The sequence below is a fragment of the Rhipicephalus microplus genome, chromosome 9, assembly GCF_043290135.1.
Source record: "Rhipicephalus microplus isolate Deutch F79 chromosome 9, USDA_Rmic, whole genome shotgun sequence".
In the NCBI taxonomy this organism is placed as follows: Eukaryota; Metazoa; Arthropoda; class Arachnida; order Ixodida; family Ixodidae; genus Rhipicephalus; species Rhipicephalus microplus.
Window position 1 is genome coordinate 74,041,631 of NC_134708.1, and position 25,988 is coordinate 74,067,618.

At 47.0% G+C, this 25,988-nt stretch overlaps 1 protein-coding gene and 1 long non-coding RNA gene across 2 annotated transcripts; both read right to left on the minus strand.

Moving 5' to 3' along the window:
- Positions 1–2,940: 2,940 nt before the first annotated feature.
- Positions 2,941–5,182, minus strand: LOC119163233 (uncharacterized). Its single transcript, XR_005108678.2, has 3 exons — positions 5,047–5,182; positions 4,078–4,246; positions 2,941–3,165 (listed from the first exon to the last, which is right to left on the minus strand). It is a non-coding gene; the product is annotated as an uncharacterized LOC119163233 (long non-coding RNA).
- Positions 5,183–16,917: 11,735 nt separating this feature from the next.
- LOC119163232 (uncharacterized) lies at positions 16,918–24,185 on the minus strand. The gene is made up of 3 exons (XM_075873844.1): positions 24,123–24,185; positions 17,974–18,151; positions 16,918–17,326 (listed from the first exon to the last, which is right to left on the minus strand). The coding sequence occupies exons 1-2, from the start codon at positions 24,168–24,170 to the stop codon at positions 18,008–18,010; spliced, it is 192 nt and encodes a 63-aa protein (XP_075729959.1). The 5' UTR covers positions 24,171–24,185; the 3' UTR covers positions 16,918–17,326; positions 17,974–18,007.
- Between the last annotated feature and the right edge of the window lie 1,803 nt (positions 24,186–25,988).

Consider the following 25,988-nt stretch of genomic DNA (forward strand, 5'->3'; position numbering starts at 1 on the left):
GCGTGGACGATGTCTGGCTGTGCACTTTAACGGGAGGACACCGCGCTGGGCTCTGCGATAACTTTGTATTTGACATCGCTGAGGCGCTGAAGAACCCGGCAAGGGCCACAATAACGAGATTTTCTCCGAGCAGCCACGTTGGCGTACAGGACTTCTGAGCCATACTTTTTTTCCGGGGTGGTAGGTGACTTCTCTGTGGCGAAGGTTTGTTAACTTGAAATACATGGTGTTTCTAAAGCCACAAGTAAAGTGCATAGCATATCCTAAACAACTGTATTTATAGGTCTTAATATACTAGAGGCATCGCCAAGAATCTACAGCAACTACTTCGTACTTCAAAACGACGGTCTATTGGACCTTTTCACTCGAGGCGTTCTGGGCACTGCCACAGTCCTTTCTGGGCTGTTAGCGCGAATGCCCCCTCAAGAAATACACTGCCGAGGCTGTGACGTTGGCTTTCGTACTCTCGTAAAACAGCCCAGAATGGAGGCAGTCCTACTCTCCATAATAAAGGTTCATAGGCGAGAGAGACGCAAGACAAGGTAGAATTGACCAGATGCGCGTCTAGTTTATTACTGTTTCCTGTAGGAAAGAAGAGAGAGAGGAAAACCCTTTCATTTGCACAAAGACAAGAGCTCTGCTTTGTTGGGTGGAGCCCTTAGTTCAGGGCTCCATTGGGCTGCGCCACACCACGTGCCCGCCGGATCAACCCACGCTGTATGACGGCAGCTTCAATCATTCCACTGCTTTTTAAAGCCCAAACCACATAAGCGCGAAAATGCACGCGACAGCGACGAGCGACGCGACGTAGATCGTCTTCGCGCGATCAGTCGCTAGCGCAGGCAAACCTCATTCACGCGACGGCTTCGGCGAGCGAATTCCACTGTTGCTGGCATGAGGCCGTCAGCTCGCACCAAGAAAACCGCGTAGCGAGCGGTTTCCAATTTAAAAATAATATATATTGTGGTGTAATGGAACGGAAAGTGTTCATTATTGCCTTGCAGCATTTTTTATATGCACATACGTAATAAACATTGCGTTATTTCTTGTTGCGCATACGTGACTCGGGCAGGGTCACGTGCACCTATGTAGTCTTCGTCTTTTCCGGTATTTCACTATTGGCTGCTTGAGCCTAGCACTTCCGGGCGATGAGCGATGGTTTCCAAAGCTGGAGAACCGAGCGATTGCGCGAAAACGAGCACGCGACACGTCGCGCGAACGCCCTGTTTCGTCGCTCATAGCGTCGCTCGTCGCTGTCGCGTGCATTTTCGCGCTTATGTGGTTTGGGCTTAAATGCGAAGCATTTCTTAGTGAACTCCGGCGATTTTGAGCGTATCTATCTATCTATCTATCTATCTATCTATCTATCTATCTATCTATCTATCTATCTATCTATCTAGTCTCTTACGTTTGGATGCTCTTGTGGTCACCCTCTCAAGTTGGCGTGAACCCAAATTAGCATGGAAGAGTAAGATGGTTTGACAAATATTACGTGCTGGTCAAGACATGAATAATGTAACAGTCCCGTCGCGTACGTCGTCAAACACTTTCTGCAAGACAGTGGCACGTACCCACAAACGGGTATGTGCCTCTGGTATGCGGGTATGTGCCACTGATTATTGACACTTAGTATCTACCCATGAACGACGAGAACACTCATGGACAATCTTAAGGCGTGGACGTAAGGAAAATACTCGACATCGGTATTGTCGACCCGACAAATGCAAAAAATAAAGGTTAGGGTCCCAGCAGGAATCAAGCTCAAGCATTTAGCAGCGTGGTAGTCAAGCAATCTACCACAGAGCTACGCCAGGTCTCGGAACTACTTTTCAAATAGGATCTAATCCTCGTGAAACGTCAATAGTGGTTGCAGTGCTGCCTACCCAATTTTATAAACATTGTATATGTATTATTTTGATACAGCTGTCACGTCGGGTTAACGTCAATTGTGGTTAGTTTCCATGCGCTGAAGTTGATTTATGTAGCAGTGCCCAGGGCCAGCATCCTCGCGAGCACCGGCGCTTCCTATCAGCTTCTAATATTGCTAATACGCATGTTCCAGTTGGCAACGTTGCGCAAGTGCAAACAACTGGTTATATAAACATCTCCAACTCTTCAACATATTTTTGTGCGTGCAAAATGTGTACATATATTTAGCATCATTTCGTGACGTGTCACTCAATGAGAAAATTGCAACATAATCACCTTCCCTCCGCATGCTTCGCATAACGTCCATTCGCAGGTACGTTGGATCGGCCAAGTTTCGATACTTCATCTTTTCCACCCCCCACAACATCTCTTATACTCCCCTACGGTGAAGCGAAATCAACGGTGTATCACTGCCCGGGGGAATGCCATAGCCCACCGGGCTACTTCCCTATTGCTTCGCCCTCAAGTCCTCTTAGGAGACTGCGCTGACCATCTCAAAGCGACACAAACGGAATAAATGGGTGAATCGAGCGACAGAAGAAAACACGCAATTCACCTTTGCGCGTCGCACTTGGCGATGCACAAGATGCCTACCAAAGCTTGCAGAGACCATGTCGACTTCACGTTCGGCACAGCAACACGATTTTCATCTAAAAAAGTGGTCAAGAAAAACTCCGCTGTAGACAAGCATTGCTTCATTACTTCAAACCACTAGGGGTTATTAGAAGCAGGTAAGCTAAGTACAGGACTTCCTCTGCGGTTCACCGCATGGTCTATAGAAACGCGGTCACTGTGTGAGCGTGCCTCCAAAACATGTATTCAATCATTATAATATCGATAAAAGATATCACGGATAGTGATTTCTTTGGGACCGCATTCTGTAACACTTCAGAGCTACGTACTTTGTATTGTCACGAGGTTACAGTCAACATCAAACACCTACAGAATGTCATGGTCCGTGCCTACCGTAGTGGTAGGCTCCGCTTATTCAATAAGGAATACTCATGAGTGTCGTGGATCTGGTTAGAATGGTTTTATTTCAGAACCAAACATTCCAGAGTGAGAACCCAACGTTAGAACCAACGATTAACATCGTTGGTTTGCGAAGGGCAGCACAAATGACCAATTGCGGCTCCAGGATTCATTTGTTGACGTGTACAGGCAGGTCTCGAGAGTCTGTATCAATGGCAGTGGATGAGTGTGTTAGCGGATTCGCGTCTTTTTTGGAGAAATCACCTGGAAAGTCGAGAAACAACACAGTTAAAGACAGGCTTTTGGGCATCCTATATAATTCACTTTACGCGACTAGATGCCTCAACGCCGCAAAGGATGCGACGTTGCAGTTTTTCAATATGACCTCATTGTTTTTTCTATGGAGACTGTTGCATTTCTTGGGACTTTTACGGCTACCTGTCATGATTTTTTAGAATATTTCACGCTGATATTCACTTACAACAACTGAGAGGACGTCTTAGTTAATCAGTCACCTTTGGCTACAAAACCACCATGCCGGTAAATCAGACTAGATCTTGCGCACAGAAAAAGAACTAAGAATCCTGTCCATAGTCTACAGCTAGCTCCCTTAGAGCTGTTTTTGAAAGACATACATTGACCTAAGCTTAATAGACTGCTAGCTTGAAATGGGCTACCTATGTGAAATCAGACTGACGAATGAAGTTGCTTTAGCAGTGTCACGAATTCGCGACCCAATCCTTTAGTCATAATAGTTAGTTTCCGCGTGCCGACTAAAACCAGGGACTTGATTAGCCTAATGTCGGTTTCAAAAGTTTTAAATGATAATGTATACAGAACATCACACTCGTACATCCGAGCTACGATCATTCGAGTTCATTTTACGCCTTCATACTCGACGAGAATGAATGTATTCCGAATGGCGCGGGAAGGCAATGAAGAGGGGGAAAAAGGCATTGGGATGATGAAGTGCCCGTTTGATCACATGCACTGTTGCTGTATGACCATCGAGCAGACTATCTAGTCCAACAATACGTTTTCAAGTTGATGTCTGCTTTGAAATTTCAGTTATAAACGACCCGTCTATTGTGAAGCGTTCATTGCTTTGAAATTTCAGTTATAAACGGCCTGCCTATTGTGAAGCGTCTAATCATATGATTCATTCTCATAGCTTACCGCGAACTGTCGCTGCCCTCGCCTTCGTGCGGGTTTAGCGCCCGTAGAAGTAGTGGGGGTAGTAGGCACCGTAGTATCCGTAGTGGTACGGGTAACCGTACGTAAGAACATACTGTGGTTTCGCCACAGTATAGGACACGGCGAAAAGGGCCAGCAGAGCAAGCAGGATCTGCGAAGAGAGCGACTCGTTTCGTCGGATGAACATTACAAGTTACATGACGAACCTGAGCACAACATTTATACCCTTTCATAAACACGGTTTCATTGATGCAGAGGCACTTATTAACGAGTAGCGGTTCCCATCCATTCACTACATGCGAGTTCCCCCTGGCACTAAAATGGTCGACACGCACAAATTGTTACTTTTGGCAGATGTAATGGTTTGTACACACAAAGAGGCCTTATTCTGTTATGTTAGCACAAAAGAACAATTTTCACTATCGTATGCCTCAGGCTGGTAGCTGGGGGATTGGATTCAGCCGCACAAAGCAGCTATGACTTGACGTGGTAATTCCCAAACGGGTAACCAGAACATTCGATGCTGTTCCAAAGAAAGTTGATTTGAAAGAGACGCCACGAACTGCTGACATTACCTGGTGCTTCCGCACAAATACGAGGCTTTCGCACGGACATACACGTTAAGCAAACTACAGCAATGCTAGAAACAGCATGAAGATGGCCCTAACGCGAGGCGGAATACACAGCAGCGCTGTAATACAAACGATTGAAAATGGAAAATAACATACATACTTTCATGGGCCCATCTATCTCCTGAGAAAGTGCCGAGGCTTTCTTTAAAGAGCAAAGCTAAACGCTAGGAGTGTAGCTCACGTTCTCTTGCCTGCGACAACACTTCACCCTAAAGATCAAATTCCAGTAGCAACATGAAGCACTAAATTCCGTAAACAAGAGTTGGAAACACAAGAAAGACGATGACAAAAGGAGCGAGACGAATCCGCGTGTGCTAACCAGAATCTTGATCATGGTGTCAGGATCTGCGACGCTCCGCAAATGCTCAAGAGGAGAAGTTTCGTACCAGGACTGGTGTGTGTGTGTGTGTGCCTGGTTGCCGGTATCCTTTATATACGCCTCTCTTCAAGGCGAGCAGTCACTCCTCGTTCACGCGCCACACTGGCCCGGCCCCTGCTGGATTTGCGCAAGCGACTCTTCCGCGCGCTGTGCACTTACATGCGACACGAAAAAAACTGCAAGGACGCTGCGAAGAGGGCTTCACTCGCGCCACACGTATTCCGCCACTCAGTCAGTCAGTCATTCACTCGTGCTCGGGGTTCCCCACTTTCGTTTTCATGCAGGTTTTTTTTTCCTTTCATTCGTGTTACCATTGCGCATTTCATGTTACGCCGCCTCGCCTTCCGGCCCAAACGCGAATGCCTAACCGTACAACTAGTGCCACGAGCGAAGAATTGTGAAAGTACCATATCTGCATTTTTACAAGTACCTCGTGTCCTCAACGTGCCGCGTGTCTCGTTTCCCGAAGTCCTCTGTAAAACGTAACTCTAATAAGGGTGAGTTTAAGGCCAGAGCAAAATATGGCTCCTCGTCCTCGGCTTGTGGCCACCGTGGTTGTGCAGTGGGAAGACGTTCTGCTGTTGACCATAGATAGGGTCGTGGATTCGATGCCGGCCACGCTGGTTGCATTTGGATGGAGACGAAGTGCTGTGCATGGTGCAATGTCGGTGCACTTTAATTATTAAACTTCAGCTGGTCGAAATTTCCGGAGCCCTCCCCTCCCTCATAAACATATCGAGATTTTAGGACGTTAAGCCTAGTCAATTAACATTATTATAGGCGTGCGCACGTGGGGACAAAAAGGTCAGCCTCCCCCCTTTTCCTGGTCACCGAAGGAGTGCGCCAAGTAGGCCCCATTAGGGTGGACCTGTTCCACCTTTCCTTAACGTGTTATAGCGGCGCAGGTCTTTGACGATATTGGCATTCGGGTAACCTTGATGTTAATTTCGAAGGACTGATTTTAACTTCCACCTTTGGCGCCTGGATGCCGGTAACCAAGCTCACCGTGAGAAACTCAGCATCGCTCAATTTTCATTGCTGCATTCGAAGCTTGTTGTCGTTCGGACTTCAATAAAGGGGCTGAGGCATTGAGGGAAACTTGCCTTCCGCCCCTTCTCTATAGAGAATCCTGGGAAATCCTACGTTCATCGGCCAAATGAGTTTTATTTCCTTTTCCTGTACCTATAACCTTTCTTTATTTCTTGTTTCATTCGCTCATTGTCATGCACATACTATTTCGAATAACATATTATTGAGTGTGTACGTGTGTGCGAGTGTGGCTCACTGCTTCGTTTATTTGTGCACATTGTGTTAGGTGGCTTTTCATGAAGTGCTTATTGTGGATTTTCACTTTGTTTCCTTGTAATTTTTTCCCTTTTCATTACTAACACACTGTCTATTTTGTACTTTATCTTTTGTCTTTTGCATTGGATGCTTTGGCAGCGCTGTTTCTATGTCCGTTTCTGTATGATCCTCTGGCTGAGAGTATAAATAAAATAAATAAATAAATGCCTGCGTCGTCGCGCACCATCCAGTGGTGGCGAGAGCACTAGTGTGCCAACAGTCTCGTGCATATCTCTGCACATTCACTCAAAAGTACGCCCACCACTCACACTCACTTGAACGCGGTGACTATGAGCGTCAGAGAGTATTCACGAGTCTGAGTGAACGCGAGTGTGAACATGAGGGAGCTCTCATGACTCGGGCGAGTAAGCGTGAGCATGGCCATCGGGGAGTGCGAAGGCTGTGAAAATTGTGGTGAGTGAGTTTAAGTACGTAGTCCATCAAAGTGCCAGCCCGTCGTCTCACGACATTCTGGTAAACGAATAGTACTACAAATTAAAGTGAATTATATTGTCTTCAATGTGCACTTCAGATACAGTTTCTTTATTTCCCATTTATTCGTTTTAGAAAGGGAAGTGGGAAAGACTTGAACGGGAACAAAAAATAAACTACGCCACTATACCTTGACGAAATTAGTGTTTGTGTCCTGGCAAAGAGGATAGCAAGCTGACCGTATAATTACACAATAAGCCTAATGAATACAGGAGGCAACACATACAAAATTACAAGTGTGTACGTATATACAAATGAACAACAAGAAAAGAACATATTCATGAACGAACTGTTTCGCGTACACAAAAAAAAAGGATAAGCACTGTTTATCTTTCTGCCTTTCTTTTCCCCTTCTTCCTCCTTCTCCTCACTTGCTGTGCGAAGTCACCGTGATGTTCCGCATAAAGTAGAACTGTGATAAAACACCATCGCGCATTGCGTGTGGTGCGTTGCAACATCGAAATGATGCATGCAAGGAAGTGCAGCTTTTATATGCGCCGAATGACAGAATGAGGTATGGGATTCAGACGAGCGAGACGTTGAGGCAGGGGGAGACTGCACATGCGCCGGCAGGGGAGACACGATGATAGGTTATCCTCGTGGCTGCCTTCTGTGAGCGTGCGAAAATTCGAAAAATTTAGAAGTTTGAATCGAAGAGCTTTCTGTTCTCTTGTGTCCCATTCTACCACATACCAAACATTTTTTAAGTATCGTTACCGATTGAAAAACCCGAAAAGAATGAAACATTGGAGAGATCAGGGGTAACTCCTCTTTTATTTCAATCGAGGCGGGCAGTCCTCGTCCTTCATCAGCTAAAAAGGCAGTCAAAGCCCCCTTTCACTTCTTAAGGACTATGGACCCATGTGAACGCTTTAACGTTTGTGCAGTGCCACCGCTGCATACGCGTCAGCTCATTGACTGACAATTTTCTTCGTCTCTCTTCTCGTTGCTCTCTCTCTCATCTTTACATTCCCCCTTCCTATTCCCCCAGCGTAGGTAGCGAACCAGGCATGTGTCTAGTTAACCTCCCTGCCTTCTGCCTTGTTGTCCTTGTCCTTCCTTCCATATGGTATTTTTGCGACGTTAAACCCAAAATATTATTATTTATACTGTTTTAATCCCTAAACAACCAACACGCACGCAGTCGGAGCTTTTAGGAGGCGATTGACGCTACATTCACCACCAGATGGTACCGAGAAATGTAATGTCCGAAGTGTCATCCGACATACGAAGTGTCATCCCTTTGCTATGATCATCATGGGGTTGGAGGTTATATTGGCCGGCCTCTTCGTAGAACCGTCTCTAATATGTTCTTGTTATTTACATTTACATAACTGGCAGCAGGCCCAAGCGTTTTGTTCGTATCCCTTGTTTTTTGTCGATAAAGTATTGAACCCCTAGGTTAACACGCTTTTAGTGTTAAGCTCCATGCTGGCATAGCTGATTCCCCTATTTCTTTAAATATCTAGCTGTATGTCAAATGTTCATATGAAACACGCCTCAATATTAAGTATCAGTTTCATTTAAATGTAGGGGACATAGCACTTCCAAGGTATATGTAAACTGGTAGCGCAAGTTCCATAGAAGCGCATGTATGCAGTATTTGGTAGCTTGTTGCCACCGTCACCATCTACGTATGGAGGGGACAACTAACAGCAAACAAAAAAAATGAAAAATAGGATATGACGTCACAACCGGAAGCACTGGCGACATCGTGTATTTGCCCCACATGACACGAATTTGAAATTTTTCTTAATTGCTGGCCTTTTACCTGCCGTTATAGGGAAGCAGCGCTGGAATGTCCACGACCACTCTGGCGGCGAGAGTGCGCACTTCTCAGCTGCTCCCGCAGACGAGAGTGGCAGCTGCTAGAGGTGGTGTGCGCGCCCATCGCCGTAACAAAAACAAAAGGCGCTGGTGGTACTGCTGCGTATTCAAGTGCAACAATATATAAAGAGAGGTAGGGCGCATAGAGAAAAAGGTGGACGTAGGAATACGAGGTGGCGTTGCATCCAAGCGGTCAGGCGAACAAAATTCTGCTCTCGCTCTCTTGTCTATGGTGCTGTTGGGCTCGTTTCTAGACCGAATGGCGCGTGTATGCTATATTTTTATTCGATAGTGAACACAGCCATCAGTAGAAAGCCGGGCCAAACAGTCGAGTTTAAATGGCGTTTTGCCGGAAATGAAACAAGCGTATTATGCAACATGTGGCTTATGTAAACTTTTTTATCTGGCCCGCTGAGCGTCGAGTCGTGCACTTCAGGACTAACTATGTTTCCACGCGTCCATCTATCTGACCACCCCACCAAACTCCATCGGATGCCACCGCGTGAAGTGAATGATATGATAGGCAGGTAGTCTTTTGTTTTTATTTTTGTAAATAGTGGCGTGTTAAGTAAACCTGCCTTGATTGATTAATTGCTATGTGGTGTTTAACGTCCCAAAACCACTATATGATTATGACAGACGCCGTAGTGGAGGGCTCCGGAAATTTAGACCACCTGGGGTTCTTTAACGTGCACCCAAATCTGAGCACAAGGGCCTACAACATTTCCGCCTCCATCGGAAATGCAGCCGCCGCAGCCGGGATTCGAACCCGCGCCCTGCGGGTCAGCAGCCGAGTACCTTAGCCACTAGACCACCGCGGCAGCGCAAGTAAACCTGCCTTGTCCACAACACTTGTGTGGGGCCACATTCAACTACGCCTCTGAGCTGTTATAAAATATACTCTCGCGGTCAACACTCGATGCCGAGATGCCTCTGTTTAACTAAGTTGGTGCAAAGCACAGGGTTCTTCTCACGAACACAGCAGCGGACTACTCGAAGCTTAGCTTTCTGATTGATTGATATGTGGGGTTTTACGTCCCAAAACCACCATATGATTATGAGAGACTCCGTAGTGGAGGGCTCCGCAAATTTCGACCACCTGGGGTTCTTTAACGTGCACCCAAATCTGAGCACACGGGCCTCCAACATTTCCGCCTCCATCGGAATTGCAGCAACCGCAGCAGGGATTCTATCCCACGACCTGCGGGTCAGCAGCCGAGTACCATAGCCACTAGACCACCGCGGAGGGGCAAGCTTAGCTTTCTGGAGCCGATGCTGTAAGCGTTTTTCTCACTGGCTGCCGTGGCTATGTAACATGGTGATTTATGCCTTGCTACAGAAGAATCAAACGTCTTCGTTTTTCACTCGTTGTTTAGTTCACCTAACACACAGTTTCAGTTATTTTCTCTAGCATGTGTAGGCCTTAAATGAAGGTTTCTGCTTAACATCGGATATTGCTAGGCTTTATCATGTTGAGGTACGCTGTAGTGAGCGTATCAAGATTGTGACCACTTAGGGTTATCCAATGAGCACATATGTCTTGGTTCACGGGTGCTCTTTTTATATTTCACCCCTATCGAAGTGTGGCCGCCATGGTCGCTAATCTATCACGCGCCCTCAAGAACAGCAGCGCGACACCACACGTGCTATGCTGCCACGGTGGGTTGCTTGATCAACGTCCCCGTGCATACATACCACGAACAGAACGTACAAATGATGCCAGAAAAACAAAAGACGCACAGAGCACTTACTCTGCTTTTGTTTCGTTTTACTGCAGATGTTGGCAGCGTAGTGTCATCGCAGCCCAGACTTATCAAAGGGAGCATGTCGGCCAGCACTAGCGCAAAACCCAGCACGCAAACAGAAAATGAGGACAAGGCAGTTATCATCACCACACAGCACTGTCCCTTCGATGCTATATGCATAGATGCAGTCCGCATTGCAGGGCTTATCTCGGTGTGATGAGTGAAGAAAACGACAACGACGGAAGTGCGGGGCAAGGCGCGTGTAATGTGCGCGTGAGTGTCAGCGAATCAGCTGATGACCTGTGGTGGCCCGTAGAGGTGGTGTGCCACGATTGGGCCACGGGTGACCATTACGTGGCAGTAGGCTGTGTGGCTGGGGACGAGCCGGAGCAGCGGCAGACGGAAGACAGCGGGCCGAAGCGTCGGACGCAGGTGATCCAGGTTCCGGCCAGGGAACGCGGCCGTCCACGCTGCTGCCGTCCAACCACCAGCTGGGGCGGCATTGCCGGCACGAGTACTGCATCTCGGGGCGCGGCCTGGCCTGCTGTTCTCTTCCTTGCCGAGGGCATCGCGGATCTCGGCGAGGCGTCTCCACCGTCAGCCGTTCGACAGAGCGATGAACGTGGCCTGGCTAATGGTCACGGTTGCATCGAGCATCGCGTCTCGGCGCACGCTCTTCGCTGGACGGGCTGGTCATTCCCCGCATGGAGCATCGCGTCCCCGATGCGGGTTGACTGCTCCGTAGTCGCACTCATGCCATCAAGCGCCGGTGTCACCAGAGCGTCGCACATCGGCAAGGGACGAGCGAGATGTTCTGCCGGGCGAGACGCGGGAGTGCGCACAGAGGAGCATGGAGCCGGGCGAGGATTCAGGGTGGCCGAGGATTCAGATGCCAGGGGAGTTGCTGGCTGAATCGAGGATCGCCGAGTGGTGCCGAGCCATACCGAGCGACGCGCCAGACTCGGACGTGGGCCGCGAGCTCATGAGCTGCAGTGTGCACCCGAGGGTACCTGGCGGTGCCCTGGCCAAGGCGAGGAGAAGGAACGTGCGAAAAGGAGCTATAGGGTTGAGGCCACGAAGGCAGAGGAAGTGGTGCGCCGCTCGAGAGGACGAGTTCCTGGCAGCGTTCCTGAGCAGGACGTGGGACCCGTACGTGTCGGCCAGGTCGAGCTCCGGTTTGTCTGTTCAAGGACCAAGGCCGAGAACTGCCGAACGGCTCCTGTCTGGGTGCAGTGGCCGGGAGCAGGTTCGTGGACGAGGCCTACCGGGTGTGGTCGTCGTGAGCCGTGGCCTGATCCTGGACCTCCGGAGTTGCGACCCTGACTGCTGGGTTGGCCGCGACGTCCGACCCAACGGCGCTGCACACGGTAGCGTATCCGTGCGCCGTCAGCCGTTCCACCCATGCCATGAAATAAAAAGTTCATGTTAATCCTTTCTCGTCCGCTATCAACAAACATAGTGACGAACGTTCCGTTAACCATCACACTCGGTTTTTCAGGTCTTTTTCTGTGAGAGCAGCTTTCGGTCCAAGTTATTTTTCTAAACAAAATTACTGGCGCTTCTGTGAGAGCAGCTTTCGGTCCAAGTTATTTTTCTAAACAAAATTACTGGCGCAATTGCTTTTCGAGCTGTTCGTTCCAAAATGAAGCACTGCAGAAGCGCACGCGCGTGCTCTCATAGTGGTACACTGCAACTGGTCGTCTGGGCACGAGCAGCTGAGTTGTGTCGTGACTCTCCACCAGGTGCTCTTTTGTGGCGCGCCACCTATCGAGCACTGGTCTCCCATACGCGATTTTATTGCGTATTGTGGATCGATAATTGCATGCGCCAGAGAAAAGGAACACCACCAAGAAAGATTGAGGAAGCAAGTGTGTTACATTAGCCAAACAGTGCACTTTCAATGTACACATAAAACTTTGCAGGCGGAGAAATCATGATACAACGTTCGCGAACACAGTAGCACAAATTTCGGAAACTCACGTTGCCCAATCGTGAAAAACCATTGCAGTGAGACAGCACCTTTGAGAATATCGCCTTGGCAACCACACAGTACAGCGAGTCGCATTCACCGTCACCAAAGGCGAGGGCACGCCGGCCGTGCGCCAGCGATAGCAGTCGGCAGTCACAGGAGTGGCTATCTACACATTCTGTGAGCTAGTTCAGCGCAAAAATCTCACGCCAGTGAACTGCACGTAAGCAGATCAATAAACTACAGAAGGTACGCACGAAACCACCACGCAAGCGCGATCGATGCCTCGTTGACCCGGCACTGCACAGAACTAAAGACAAGCCCTGATAGCAGATTGCCTAGATACGCCCCCCCATTATTGGCACGCTCGACCAAAAAAAAGGCAATCAATCAGTTATCCAAGTGTCAAATAAAGCATAAAGCAAATTTATAGTGAACTTTGACATTAATAAAATTACGACTACTTCAAATAAAAATTTATATATGGAGTTTTCGTTTTGGTTATTTGGCTCTTCCTCACATAGACGCGCTTCAATGGTCGGCGAGCATTGATGGCCGTGGCATCGGTTTTCGACCCTTCTCGTTCCAGGTTTCGCAACCTGTATAATTTTACCATGGTACGTCCTTGAATACTTAGTCACGGCAGCATTTAAGCCTAGTGTTGCATATATCTCGACGGCTCTAGTCCCCGTTGTATAGCAGCTTAAATAAGTCCCAGTAGATTTTGTCTGTTTAAACTAATCGTAACGTTCCTTTGTTGAAGTCTAGCTGTGAACCTTTGACTGAAATAAAATGTTGAGTCATGTGACCGTGTTAAACATAGTAGCTTCAATAGTCGTAAACTATTCAAACAGCATTCGATGCGTATTCCATCCGGTTCCATAAAAAATTTTCGCACGCCGCCACTACTATACACACGCGCATCTTGTGTCGTGCTATATCCATGTTGGGAGACACATTACAGCGAGAGCTACCGGTAACCAGAAGCGCTTGCTAGACATAGCCTGCCCAGACAATTACGTTATTAGTATCAACAAAAAGTGCATTACGTCGGAGTCCACCACAGCTCCGCTGACCTATTTTCGACACCGATCTGACGATTAAAAGTATATACTAGGAAATTGCAAATAAACACGAGAAATAAATGTTCTGACGGAGGCGTAGATTTATTTGTTGGGTTTACCGTCCCAGACGGGGGCGTAGAACCAGCGGCCTTTTCGACCTTCTGGTCTACAGCGCACGGCGAAAACCACTACGCCACGAAACCAACCTTGTTAATATTGTTAATATACACCATACACCGTTTCCGCATCCTCAGAGCTCAGCAACTTCAGTGTGTTTTCGTCATCAGTAGCGAGATGGCATGAAGATATCGCATAGGGCGCGCTGTTAAGGTCGTCACCTCTCGCGTTTCTAGAAGCGCCGTCTCCACGAACCGCGATCTCTCCTACGCGCACGCTTATCAGACTAGTGATTCGAGAGAGCAAAGGTTGCTTCGCTCGCTGCCGCGGCCGCGTTTATGTAAAGAGCATGCTGCGTTCACACGAAGAAGTAAGAATCGTGACATTCGTTCGCGCTTGCCCTGCAGTATGCATACGTGTGCGTTTGTTTCGTGCGTCAGCCCCACCGCGGTGGTCTAGTGGCTAAGGTACTCGGCTGCTGACCCGCAGGTTGCGGGATCGAATTCCGGCTGCGGCAGCTGCATTTCTGATGGAGGCAGAAATGTTGTAGGCCCGTGTGCTCAGATTTGGGTGAACGTTAAAGAACGCCAGGTGGTCAAAATTTCCGGAACCCTACACTACAGCGTCTCTCATAATCATATGGTGGTTTTAGGACGTTAAACCCTACAAATCAATCCATTGTTTTGTGCGTCTTCCTTTCTATTTGAAAAGTGCGCTCTTAGTGTTGAGCTGTGACAGTTGTTAGTCTGCGCTCGTCCAGCGTGTACTCTCATTTTGTGCGTGCTTTTTGCTTGAGGTGTGCGCAAGTTTCAAGCTGCTTGCCGTTCTTCGCGTGACTTCACATGTGTTGCTGTAGCATTCATTCACCCTTGTGGCGAAACAATGCACAATAAAAGCTCAGCTATACATATGTGAAGACTCATTTCACTTTTGTGTTATGTTCAAACTGTTGTGGATCGGGCGAGTTGGTTATCCATGAACTTAGCCTGTATTAGCGCTGCACATGTGAAAATAAAAAAGGGAAAGACATCAGAGACGTCTATATTTTAGCGCCTGTCTTTTGAGACGTCTCTGGTGTCTTTCCCCTTTTATTTTCATATAATACAGGCTAAGTTCATGTTAAGGGCTACCTGCGCTGGAGTTTCCGTGGATATGGAGCGCCGCCCTGTCGAGTACGGCTGGAAATATTCGAGCGTACAAACAAATACTAACGTGAACCATGCCACCGTGCGCGATGATCAGACAAGGAATAAGAAGCTTCAAGACCGGCGTTATTCTTGTATTCACAAATACCACAACCACAAAATGTTTTTAATACCAGGAATATAATCCAGAGCATGCATAGTTGATTTCTTTCAGCGTCAATTTCCACCCATGCACACGGGTTGGTGCTCTGGAAAATATCACAAGCATTTTAACAAAAATCTGCCTAGAAAACGTCCAAAAAAGCGCATGAAAACTTAGGTTACGTAAGCATCACGCCGTATAATATACACACCATATTTATTCGAATGTAACATGACCACGATTATAACACGAGGAGTAGCATTTCATTACGTCTAGGAAGCAAAGAATGTAATCTCGGCGCTCGGTACACGAAGGTCAACATTAGTAGCAAAAATCTCAACGAAAAAAGTCCCAGCTTGGCCACAAAGGCGAAGCAATGAACACGATATCAGCAAATGGAGAGTAATGCGCAGATTGGCAAGCAGATCCAAACGTGCCCCACCTTTCTCAAGCACAAATGACGCATGAAGCGTATTCACAGCTACAGGTGAACGCGAATAATCGTCTCAGTTGTTAATTTACTGTGTCTGAAAAACGCGCCCTTTTCACAAACGGAGGTTGTGCAACGATTGCAGTGACCTTTGTGCGCCCGGTAACTACAACAGAATACTTCGGGTGAAATCCCAAGGCCAGCTAACACATGCGATTGTTTCCAAAGTGACATAAGCGCACGCATGAGCGTCCACCCTTCCCCTCCCTCACCGCGGGGCAAAATACGCGTGGGAGATCAGAGCGCGCTGTCGCGTCGTGAAGATGTGGCGACGGGCGCTGATAGCACCATCCTGCTGGTAACGCTGAAAACGCGATAGTTCCCCCCGAGATGCCTGTCCCCAACAGTAAGTGGTAGATATAAATAGCTTGCTGTTTTAACGATGAAGAAGGTGCTCCTTCGTAGCCCAGTGGCCAATGCCTCGCCCTCACAATGCAGAGGTCCTTCGTTCGATTCCACGCACCGGAGTCTTTTTTTTGAATATTTTACTTTCGTTTTCATATACATAAATACGTATACATATATGGTAAGTGACGGCGACGCCAACGTCGGAGCCGGCGGCAAAATCCAGCCGAGAGTGTCCATATATTTGCTGTCGCAATAAAAAAAAACTTCGAGCCACACTCGAGTAAATACGGCATGATAGCTGACTCTCACGTGCACAGTTCCAGACTGGTTACAAGATGTTGACTGCTAGAAAAAAATCGTGATGATTCTGTAATTAATAGTGCAAGAGGTGTCACTACCAACGTCGTAAATGTGATGTTCTCACTCAAAACAGCTGCCACTCGGCTGAATGCTACGTCAGGGCTGCCTAAAAAACCGTTAATTTTGCTTCAAAGCAGGTGCACAGCGAGAAACCTGTACACTACGTCGAGCTTCGCAAGCACTGTTTGAACACACTTAGCTGTAAGTATGGTCTTGCCTGAATCACCAGTGAAACCTGAAGCGGGCAGTGTAGAAGAGCCCCCAAATTGCTGCTATGTAGAAGCTCCCTTCTGCCCGAGAACAGAGTAAGAATAACAAATGACCACTCTTTCTCTGTCTCACTAGTTCATGAATACACGTTGGCTCCATAATCTTCTTTTTTCACTCTATTATATTCTGCTCTCATTCAGGCCGGGCAGAATCTTTTGAACATTGTTGGTTGTGTTTAAACCAACAGCAACACCTCACAAAAATAGAATTGCTCATGTTCCAGGAGTGCAAGAACACTTGTAAAGATGTCCTCACGATTAGGCACGTGAGGCAATGTTAGGTAAATGCAGTGGTAGATGTAATCGAGTGTCTATCTTCATTCGCGTTCTTTTTTTTAATAATACGGTGACCAATATTGTATGTATAGAGGTATACGTGACAGGACGAGTGCTTTTTCGTGTACCCCACCTCTTTTTGTTACCATGTACCTTAACCCTGATAACAGCATTGAGTTGAAATCTTAAACTTTCGGAAACGAGGTAGTCATGATTCTAAACATCTGGTTAGAAACATTTTATTTCAAAATCTAGTGACCAGATAGGAAAACGCCCGGTGTTAGAATTGCGGACGTCATCGTCTTCTCGAAGAAATGCAGGAGAACTTAGGTCCGTGCGTGTTTGGCTCGACGTTCAACGTTGTGAAACGCACTAGAAGAGAAACTTGGACTTGTCGGTGGTTCATACTTGGGATGAATAAACAGCGCTAAGAAAGTGACAAATAAGGAAGACACAACTGAGGTGTCTTCCTTAGACCTCGTCCGCTCTTTAGCGCTGTTTTTCCATCACAGGTGGTGAAATGACTAGGCAGTGCTTCCATGGTGGCTAGGCAGACAATGACTAGGCAGTGCTTTCAGGGCTGGGAGTGGTAGAATGCGTTAGAGAGCTGAGGTTTTCTTTGAAGAAACCACCTGAAAGTAAAAAAAAATTACAATAAAGAGGGGACAGTTCCGTGGTAGCCATGGCATTTCCCTTCACATGCAAGAAGACAGAAGTATATGCGCAAACAGCTGGAACTAGCAACTTTGACCTCCGTACTTGCTCTACTGAATTCATTACTTCTCGCCAAAACGTATCACTACTTCTCGTCACTATGTAGCGGTGAAAGCGATATCTTCAAATGCACACACGTCAGAGTAAAAATTGTGTTTGAACCCTGCTTTGCATATACACCTCAACCCTTGGGTGAAGTGCAGAAACGCATTTTCTAAACTAAACATTCAACTCAATTGAGCGAGAGAATAAATTTAGAGAAAGGCTGCAAGCTTAACAAGAATTCAGTTGGCAACGTCTTAGAAGATACGTAATGACTGACTCTTCCTCATTTCCGGAAACGATGCCATTTAAAAAGAGTACATGTCTTCAAGGGCTGCGACTGCAGCCTAGGAATACTGACCCAATAAGATACAGCAGAACAGACTTGCCCCAGCCAAAGTAGGGCTACAACATTTAGTTTACGCTTCTGTCGCTGTACTTGACGTAAATCGTATACTATTATACTACGAAATCGTGTCGTTTGCAAGCTCCAGACACCATAACGGACAGATTTCAGGCTTACCACGAACTGTCGCTGCGCCGGCACGAGATCCAGCTTAGCGCCCGTAGTAGTAGTAGGGGTAGTAGGCGCCGTAGTAGGCAGAATACGGGTAGCCGTAGTACAGACTGTCTGCGACGTAGTACTGTGGCGCAGCCACAGCCTGCGAGACGGCGAAGAGGGCCAGCACGGCGAGGAGAATCTGGGAAAGATAACCAAACGCTGTTTAAAAGAAAGCGAAGCAAATGAAGTGATAAAGGAAACCGTTTAGTTCTAAACTACATGGAGAAGAACACGATCACTGGTGAGTTGCTAATCCATCACGACGACACTGCGCAATAAACAACACAAACATGGAGAATGCTATATATCAGCCACACCACTGGAGGCTAAGCCATCGTCTAATTTGTGCCCACACTGCAAAGATTGCAAATGTCACCTGCTGCTGCGTCAAACCAAGCTGCTGTCTAGACATAAGGCGCAAGGAGTATCGGAGGTGTTTCTGTTTTTAATATAAGCGTGGTAACGTGTGCAGTGCCAGACCTTCGGTTATGTTTCACGAACTTGAGATAGATACACCTAACCACATGTTTGTAGTTTCTGTGCTTCTTTGTGATGTGTTCCTTATTTTCTCTATGCGTTTTCTTAGAAAAACTTTCAGTTGCCAGATGCGATCGTGCGTGTGCGTGCCTCCGTTTTTTATGCAGTTGCTTGACAACCTACAAGTGTCTTTCAGAGTTCCTAAACGTATGCGTTTTTCGCACAGCATAGCTTCAGGGAAAGCACCAGTATGGAACTTAATCTAGCGCTTTGATACACCGCATATGCTGCAGTCAATAATGCGTGCAAAAATATCGATCGTGCACCAGTTCTGCGCTGCCCATTTAGAACTACATGCCACCACCGCAGCAATGCTGATCTCATAGCATAGCGTAAAAATATTTCACAATTGACTAATACTTTGCCTACACATTGTAAACAAATAGTCTAATATACAACCTAAGTATGGAGCACAAGTCTTGAACAAAGCGTCAAATTGGTAGCCCTTGGTAATCTGTGGCACGACTAAAATGTACAGTTTAGGTTTCAATAGAGTAGACATAGTACGCGTAATCTTTATGCTGCTGAGGCTTTCGACCGAAGCTATATGCCAAAACGCAATAAAAACACCCTTTCCATCGAGGTAAATATCTCGCGTTATCTGTTAGCATAAATGTAAGGTGTCAAATGTGTACACATAATTTGATTCTCGCCACTAATTAGACGGAAGTTTGGTGCATCGCAGTGCATACAAATGTCCACTGAGCCTCCCTCAAATCATTTCTCAGTCGCCAAGAGTCAGTTCCTCAAATAGCTCACTCGCGGCTATTGAATAACTTGACAACAGGGACTTGAAAGTTTGCGAACCAGCCTTAAATTAATTTCAACTAAGCCTTTAGTTTTTGCCCGCACTTTTCTGACAGGACCAGCGACTTTTTAGGCAATCCATCATGTAACTTCAATAAAACTTAATTTGGGCCTAGACGGTGAATCGTTCTGAGGTTAAGTATTGCAGCGCAAAAACACAAGACGTCCACTATGAAAAGACACGACACACATAAGCGCGGGCTATGAACTGCCGTCTTGGAATCCTGGAAAGATCTAGCTTCCCACCAGATAGCGACGAAGGCGTTGTTGATGAGGTTGCTACGAGCTACCCCCCGTGCCGAGCGATTGTGACACTCCCGCGCAAGTGTAAATGTGTGTTTCTTCTTATATCCTACCCTCTCTCATTCTCATCTTCCTTACTTTTCTTTTGTTTTGAACCCTTACCCTGAGCAGGGTAGCAAGCCGGATCTTCCTGATTACCAACCTCCCTGTCTTTCCTCATTCTATTTATCTCTCTCTCTCTCTCTCTTTGACACTTTCCTCCCACCTACGTACATCCCACTAACCCATCAAGCAACGTTACTTACTCCTACTATATGCAGATACACGGGCAGGTGAGAGACAATGTATCCGCAGCGAAACGAACACTGCGGATCGACGCGAAATGAGAAACGCGGCAAGGCGGACGAACGCGAGGCGACGAGTGAACGTCGATACTTACCAGAACCTTGATCATGGTGGCTGCGTCGGTGGGTCTCCGAGTGCTGCTCGAAAGAAAACGAAGAGGCTGGTCGTGTGTGTGCGTGCCTCTTCGCCGACGATGCCACCATTTTATACGGATCTTCTCAAGGCGACGCCTTCGCACCACTCTGTCCCGGCCCCGAGTGTTGCGCAAGTTCGCGCGCTGGCGCACACGGGCGCCGGGCGCCACGGAAATGAAGTCGAAGGAAACGCATATTGGAAACCCGTGGACGCCCGTAGAGCGACAGTCCGTCTGTCACTCACTCATTCAACTCTCTGTTTTCTCTCTCTTTCTCAATCTCAAGCGCATCTTTTACCGCTTCCTCAAGGTACAAATGCCTCGCCATAGCAACCAAGGACCACGAGGTGTCGGATAGGTGCTGGATGTACTTTGTAAAGATTCTGCCTGCTTGTCTCGCTTCGCATGCAAACACCGATTGCAAGACTGGAAATGTATTCGCGGTAACTTTCCAAAGTGTGTCAAGTTCTTCTATGTTCGCGCTTTCTATAAAGATATCCTGAATTGTCATATACCGACTGAGTGACTCGTTCGCAAAAGCGCTTCAGCCATAGCCTGTCCTCATTCTCCGACTACAACGTATCTTTAAATTGTTGAACGGGTGAAAAAGAACAGACATGACATGAAAATAAATGCAGGAGTTGTCACCATTTCTTGGCCAATGTCACCGTTTTTAGTTTCAGTGTTAAAATAAAAGCAATAATTAAGGAAATAACATACATACAGTACTGCGTATTGTGGTTATAAAGCCCACTAATAATTAACACACACACATATTAGAACGACCAACACTTCCGATGTTTAGTTCACCCAGTCCTCATCCAAGCAATCAGTGTCTCGAAAAAGCATTGAAGTACTTTCGTTCGTTTGTGAATAATCTCTCAATATATATGCATATAGTATATTCGTTTAAAAGTGTGTTGATTATGATGCAAGTCGTATTGAAGTCAAAATGACGCTGTCCTGCAATTCGCATCATTTCTTCGATGGCTGTACTGTAGCGAGAGCAACCGCTTCTGAAAGAGTTCTAGGTAATTAGATGTAATTATCTTTGCTCGTTGTTCCCCCCGATTGAATTCTGCAGCGAGGCTTAGAATCCAAATTGCTGCCGTCTATGGTGTAGCAACGTCCAAATTTCTAATGTAATCCCAACATTTTTACACAAACCTCTGAAAATTCTAAATATATATGTATGTTCTAACTTCACTCTCAGTTAAACAACTCCCAGAAACTTCCTGTATCTGGCACTTCGCTTCAAGAAGAGTAGCGAGGATTTTACGTACTAAAACCACGATGTTTTATTAAAGGCGTGGTAGCGGAGGACTTCAAAAGTTCGGACCATCTAGTACTTTTTAACGTGTACTGACATTGCACCGTACACAGGTCTTTACCATTTTGACTCCATCGAATCGTGGCCACCGCGGCCGGAATCTAACCGGTGACCTTCGGGTAAAAAGCCGAGAATCTTAACCTCTGCTCCACTACGGCAGACGCTTTAAATATAAGATGTAGCAAAGAGTGGGTCTCTTTAGTCAACGTCTTCCTCGTCGATTGGCCACATTTCAAACCCACGCATTTCTTTGAAGCGATAGCAAAGTTACAATATTCGGCCAACCTGAAAAAGTTAATGCCCTTTGTAAAGGCTGTCAAGTTGCTAAACTGATTTATCTTACAAGTGTTTAGTCATTCTCCAATCAGCTTCTAACTCAATATGGACAAAGCGTAAAAACAACACGAGATTACTAAACTTGAAGCAAACTTTTTTTAGAAAACAAACAAAAAACCACACGAACAATAAACTTTTTTTTTCAGATAACACAGGATTTCTTAGAAACCTTCCACCTCTGACAACCTTCATTTTGCTAAGTTCGCCTGCTATGCTAACTTTTTCTCTGTTTCTTCCGCTTCCTTTTTTTTGTCTGGCTTTCAGCACAGTCAATTGCATCAAAACGGCCAGAAGTGTTCAAGAAACACTGTGTGTTGGAAGGAAAACTTTAGTATCAGAACATCTCCAGTCTGTTCCTGGAGTGACGTAAGAAAATCAGTTGACCAGAGATAGATAATAAAAAAAGTCACTGCCTTGCCTGAAAGGCGAAGCAATGAACGCGAAAACAACAAATGGGAAGGTCACGCGAGGAATAGCAAGCAGATCTAAACGTGTCGCACGATTCTCACACACAAATGAAGCACCAAACGCACTGACAAGTACAGATGAACGTGAATAAGTGTCTCAGTTGTTACTTCGCTGTGTCTAAATACACGCTTTTTTTTTTCGAAAACGGAGACTGTGCAGTAAATGCAGTGACCTCTGTGCGCTCGGTAACTACGACAGAATGGCTCCGGTGAAAGTCCAAGACATGCGATTCTCCCCACCGCGAGATAAGCGCCCGCACGCGAGAGCGTCCCCTCTCCACAGCACAAAGTAGGTGTGGGAGATAAGAGCGCGAGCCGCCGTGTCGTGACGATTTGGCGACGCACGCTCATGGCGCCATCTCGCTGGTAATGCTGAAAACACGGTAGTTCCCCCGAGATGGCCATCGCCAGCGGTAAGTGGTAGATATTGTTACGTGAAGGTACACGCGAAACTAGGGTCTTGAAGATATATTTACACAGCGCCAACGCACAAGCCAAGATGGAGAACGAGTGCTGTGCTCTACACCAAAATCATGTCGTCTTTCTATGCGCCTATCTAACCGCTTTTGTGGGACATTGTCTCATAACAATACAAATTGCTTGCCGTTTCAACGATGAAGGAGGTGCTTCCTTTGTGGCTCAGAGGCTAACGCCTCGCATTCACAAGCAAGAGGTCGGACATTCGATTCCGCGCGGCAGAATCTTTCTAAATTATTTTTTTTCCTTGCGTTTCATATATATATATATATATATATATATATATATATATATATATATATATATATATATATATATATATATATATATATATATATATATATATATATATATATATATATATATATATATATATATATATATATATATATATATATATATAGATGTCTGTACATAAACTGTGAATGACGTTGACGCCTACGTCCACACCGGCGGCAAAATTCATCCGAAAATATCCTTATAATTGCAATCGCAATAATAATAATGATATTATATTAATATCTGGGGTTTTATGTCCCTAAGCTACTATACGACCATGAGAGACGACGACGTGGAGAGCTCTGAAAACTTTGACAACCTGGTGTTCCTTAACGTGCACTGCCTTGCGCAGTATACGGGCCTCTATCACTTTGCCTCCATCGAAATTTGGCAGCCGCAGCCATGTTCAAACCCGCGACCTTCACGACAGCAATGGGTTAGCCTTTTAACCAACGTCTAGGGCAGCCATGCAGCTACGCTCGGCAGCTGTGCGAAGGGGCGCCTGAAAACCACACAGCAACTTTTCTAAGTGCGGCGTAAGAGGCGACGAAGGCACAAGGAGGAAGTTGGCTATAGACTTCGGATAATGCCTTTGCTTTTCAGCAGATACATTATTGCTGCGAGCGATGCTTGGTTTATACTGACCTTCAAGTTCTGCCCCGCCGCGGTGGTCTAGTGGCTAAGGTACTCGGCTGCTGACCCGCAGGTCGCAGGATCGAATACCGGCTGCGGCGGCAGCATTGGAGGCGGAAATGTTGTAGGCCCGTGTGCTCAGATTTGGGTCCACGTTAAAGAACTCCAGGTGGACAAAACTTCGGAGCCCTCCACTACGGCGTCTCTCGTAATCGTATGGTGGTTCTGGGACGTTAAACCCCACATATCAATCAATCAAATCAACCTTCGAGTTCCGTTTCTTCTTGTCAGGAAGCCTCAACCTCTGGCGCTCGCGTTCGCGGAATGGTCGGTGTCCAGGGGACAGACGCTTCCGCCATCGTGGAAGACACACCCCACCACCCACCAGACACTGCTAGCACAAAGCGTGAAAAGAGGGCAGAATGACTATCGCACTTGGATTCACTTGACACACAAAGCGTGCGTAAGCTACCCACATCGACTTGTCCTGCAACCACGTCGTGCGCCAGTTTGCGCCGCTCACCGAGTCGCACAGTCGGTGCAGAGCTTGACGCCCTCTGCGATCTGGCATGGTGGCGACCGAGCCGGTAAAGGCGCTTTGATTCGGGGGAAGTGGAACCAGGCGGAGCCGCGACTGCTTTCTAGGAACCACATGACTGCAAGTATAAAACACCGTAAGGATGATGCGGCACTGTATATGCTCCAGTGCATGTGCTTGCGCTGATAAGAGATGTCTGTTCATGGCGTCATTGAAAGAGTAACACCAGACCACGGAAACTGAAGTTCCAGCCATCATCGAATCGACCCCGCCGCTGTTAAAGAAAAGCTTCCTTTCAAACCTTTTTTCATGAACGCGAAGACTTCCGCTGGAGGCGCCATAACAAGCGCAATACTTAAAGCGAGGTAAACCATCGTTTTCTCAAAAGTATTGTGCCCAATGCAACTGAAAGGCAATGTTTGCATTCCGTGCTGTGCGTAGCACTTATGAGCACTAAGTCTGTTGGTTAGTGATCGTGATACAATAATATTCAGCAGACATCACACATTCGATCTCATCGATGTGCCCTGTGGCTTCTACAATGGATTTTGTTATCAGTGACGAAGCGCAAAAGGAGGCAAGTCGTAGTGGAAGTCTTCGGTAATTTCACCCATCCGATGTCTCTCTTCACTTGCACCTAAATCCACGTACACAGGCCTTTAGTATTTCGCCTCCATAGAAATGCAGCCGCCGCGGCCCTGATTTGATCTTGTAACCTGCGTGACCTTTGAGACCTGCCAAATCATATCCCCGTCACAAAAACACTCTGCCTCGCTTAAAAGGAACAGCCTATAGCGTACAAATACATGTAATTTGTGCATGAAAGGCATCACACGTGTGTGTTGACACTGCATGACGTAACCGCTACAAAAACATAAATTGATTGTGTGAAGGAATCCCTATTGTATTGTTCGTACACTTCTTTTCTGTTTTGCCAACCTCCTACGCAAATGAGACAGTGACGACAGAACAGAGAACTGAGCGCGCGTATGTTGTAGTTTTCAAAGCACACCATTGTCAAAAGAGTGAGTGAGTGAAACAACTTTATTCGGTCCACAATCGACGCGAGTAAACTCAGCGTCACCTGGCTAGGCCCACTCGGGGACCATCAGGTTAAACCTGACGGCCCTCGCGCGGGCCCTCTGGACGGCCAGGATTTGAGAGGTCTGGTCCTGGGCCTTAATGAGTCGCTTCATTTCCTCTTGGGTGAAAGGGGGACCGGCAGAGGCGCAGCCCCACAGTACATGCTCGAAGTCCGCATAACCACCACACAGGGGGCAGTCCGGGCTTGGAAACCGTTCAGGGTACATTGTGTGCAGTGCCGCAGGGCTCGGGTAAGTGTTTGTTTGTAGCAGTCGGAGAGTAACAGCTTGGGCCCTGCATAGCGAGGAGTGTGGTAGAGGCAGCAGTCTTCTTGACAGATAGTGGTGCTTGCATATCTCGTTGTACGAGCAGAGAGGCTCAGGTCGCCCAGGAGATGACGCGTTACCCGGCACACGGTCAGTCAAACCTCGTGCAGCCGAGTGCGCCTCCTCGTTGGGATTGAGCGAGGCACCCTCAATGGTTCCAAGGTGCGCAGGAAACCAGACCAATGAGTGTTTTTTGAGGTCTTTGACTTTTTGAATAATCTGTAGGACCTGGGGAGCCACCATGCCCATCTGGAAGGCCTTGATAGCGGCCTTGGAGTCTGAATAAATTGTGTCAAGTACACCATCCGTCAATGCAAGTGCAATGGCAACCTGCTCTCCAACGCTGGAACTAGAAGTGCGGATGGTAGCGCAGCTGATGACTCTGCAATCACAGTCGACGACCACTGAGGAGAAGGCTTCTTCTTGAATGTACGAAGCAGCA

Coding starts and splice junctions, on each gene's coding strand:
- LOC119163232 (XM_075873844.1), bottom strand. CDS start 24,170: ATGCCAGATCGCAGAGGGCGTCAAGCTCTGCACCGACTGTGCGACTCG. Junction 18,152..24,122: donor TGCACCGACTGTGCGACTCG/GTGAGCGGCGCA, acceptor TATCTTTCCCAG/ATTCTCCTCGCCGTGCTGGC.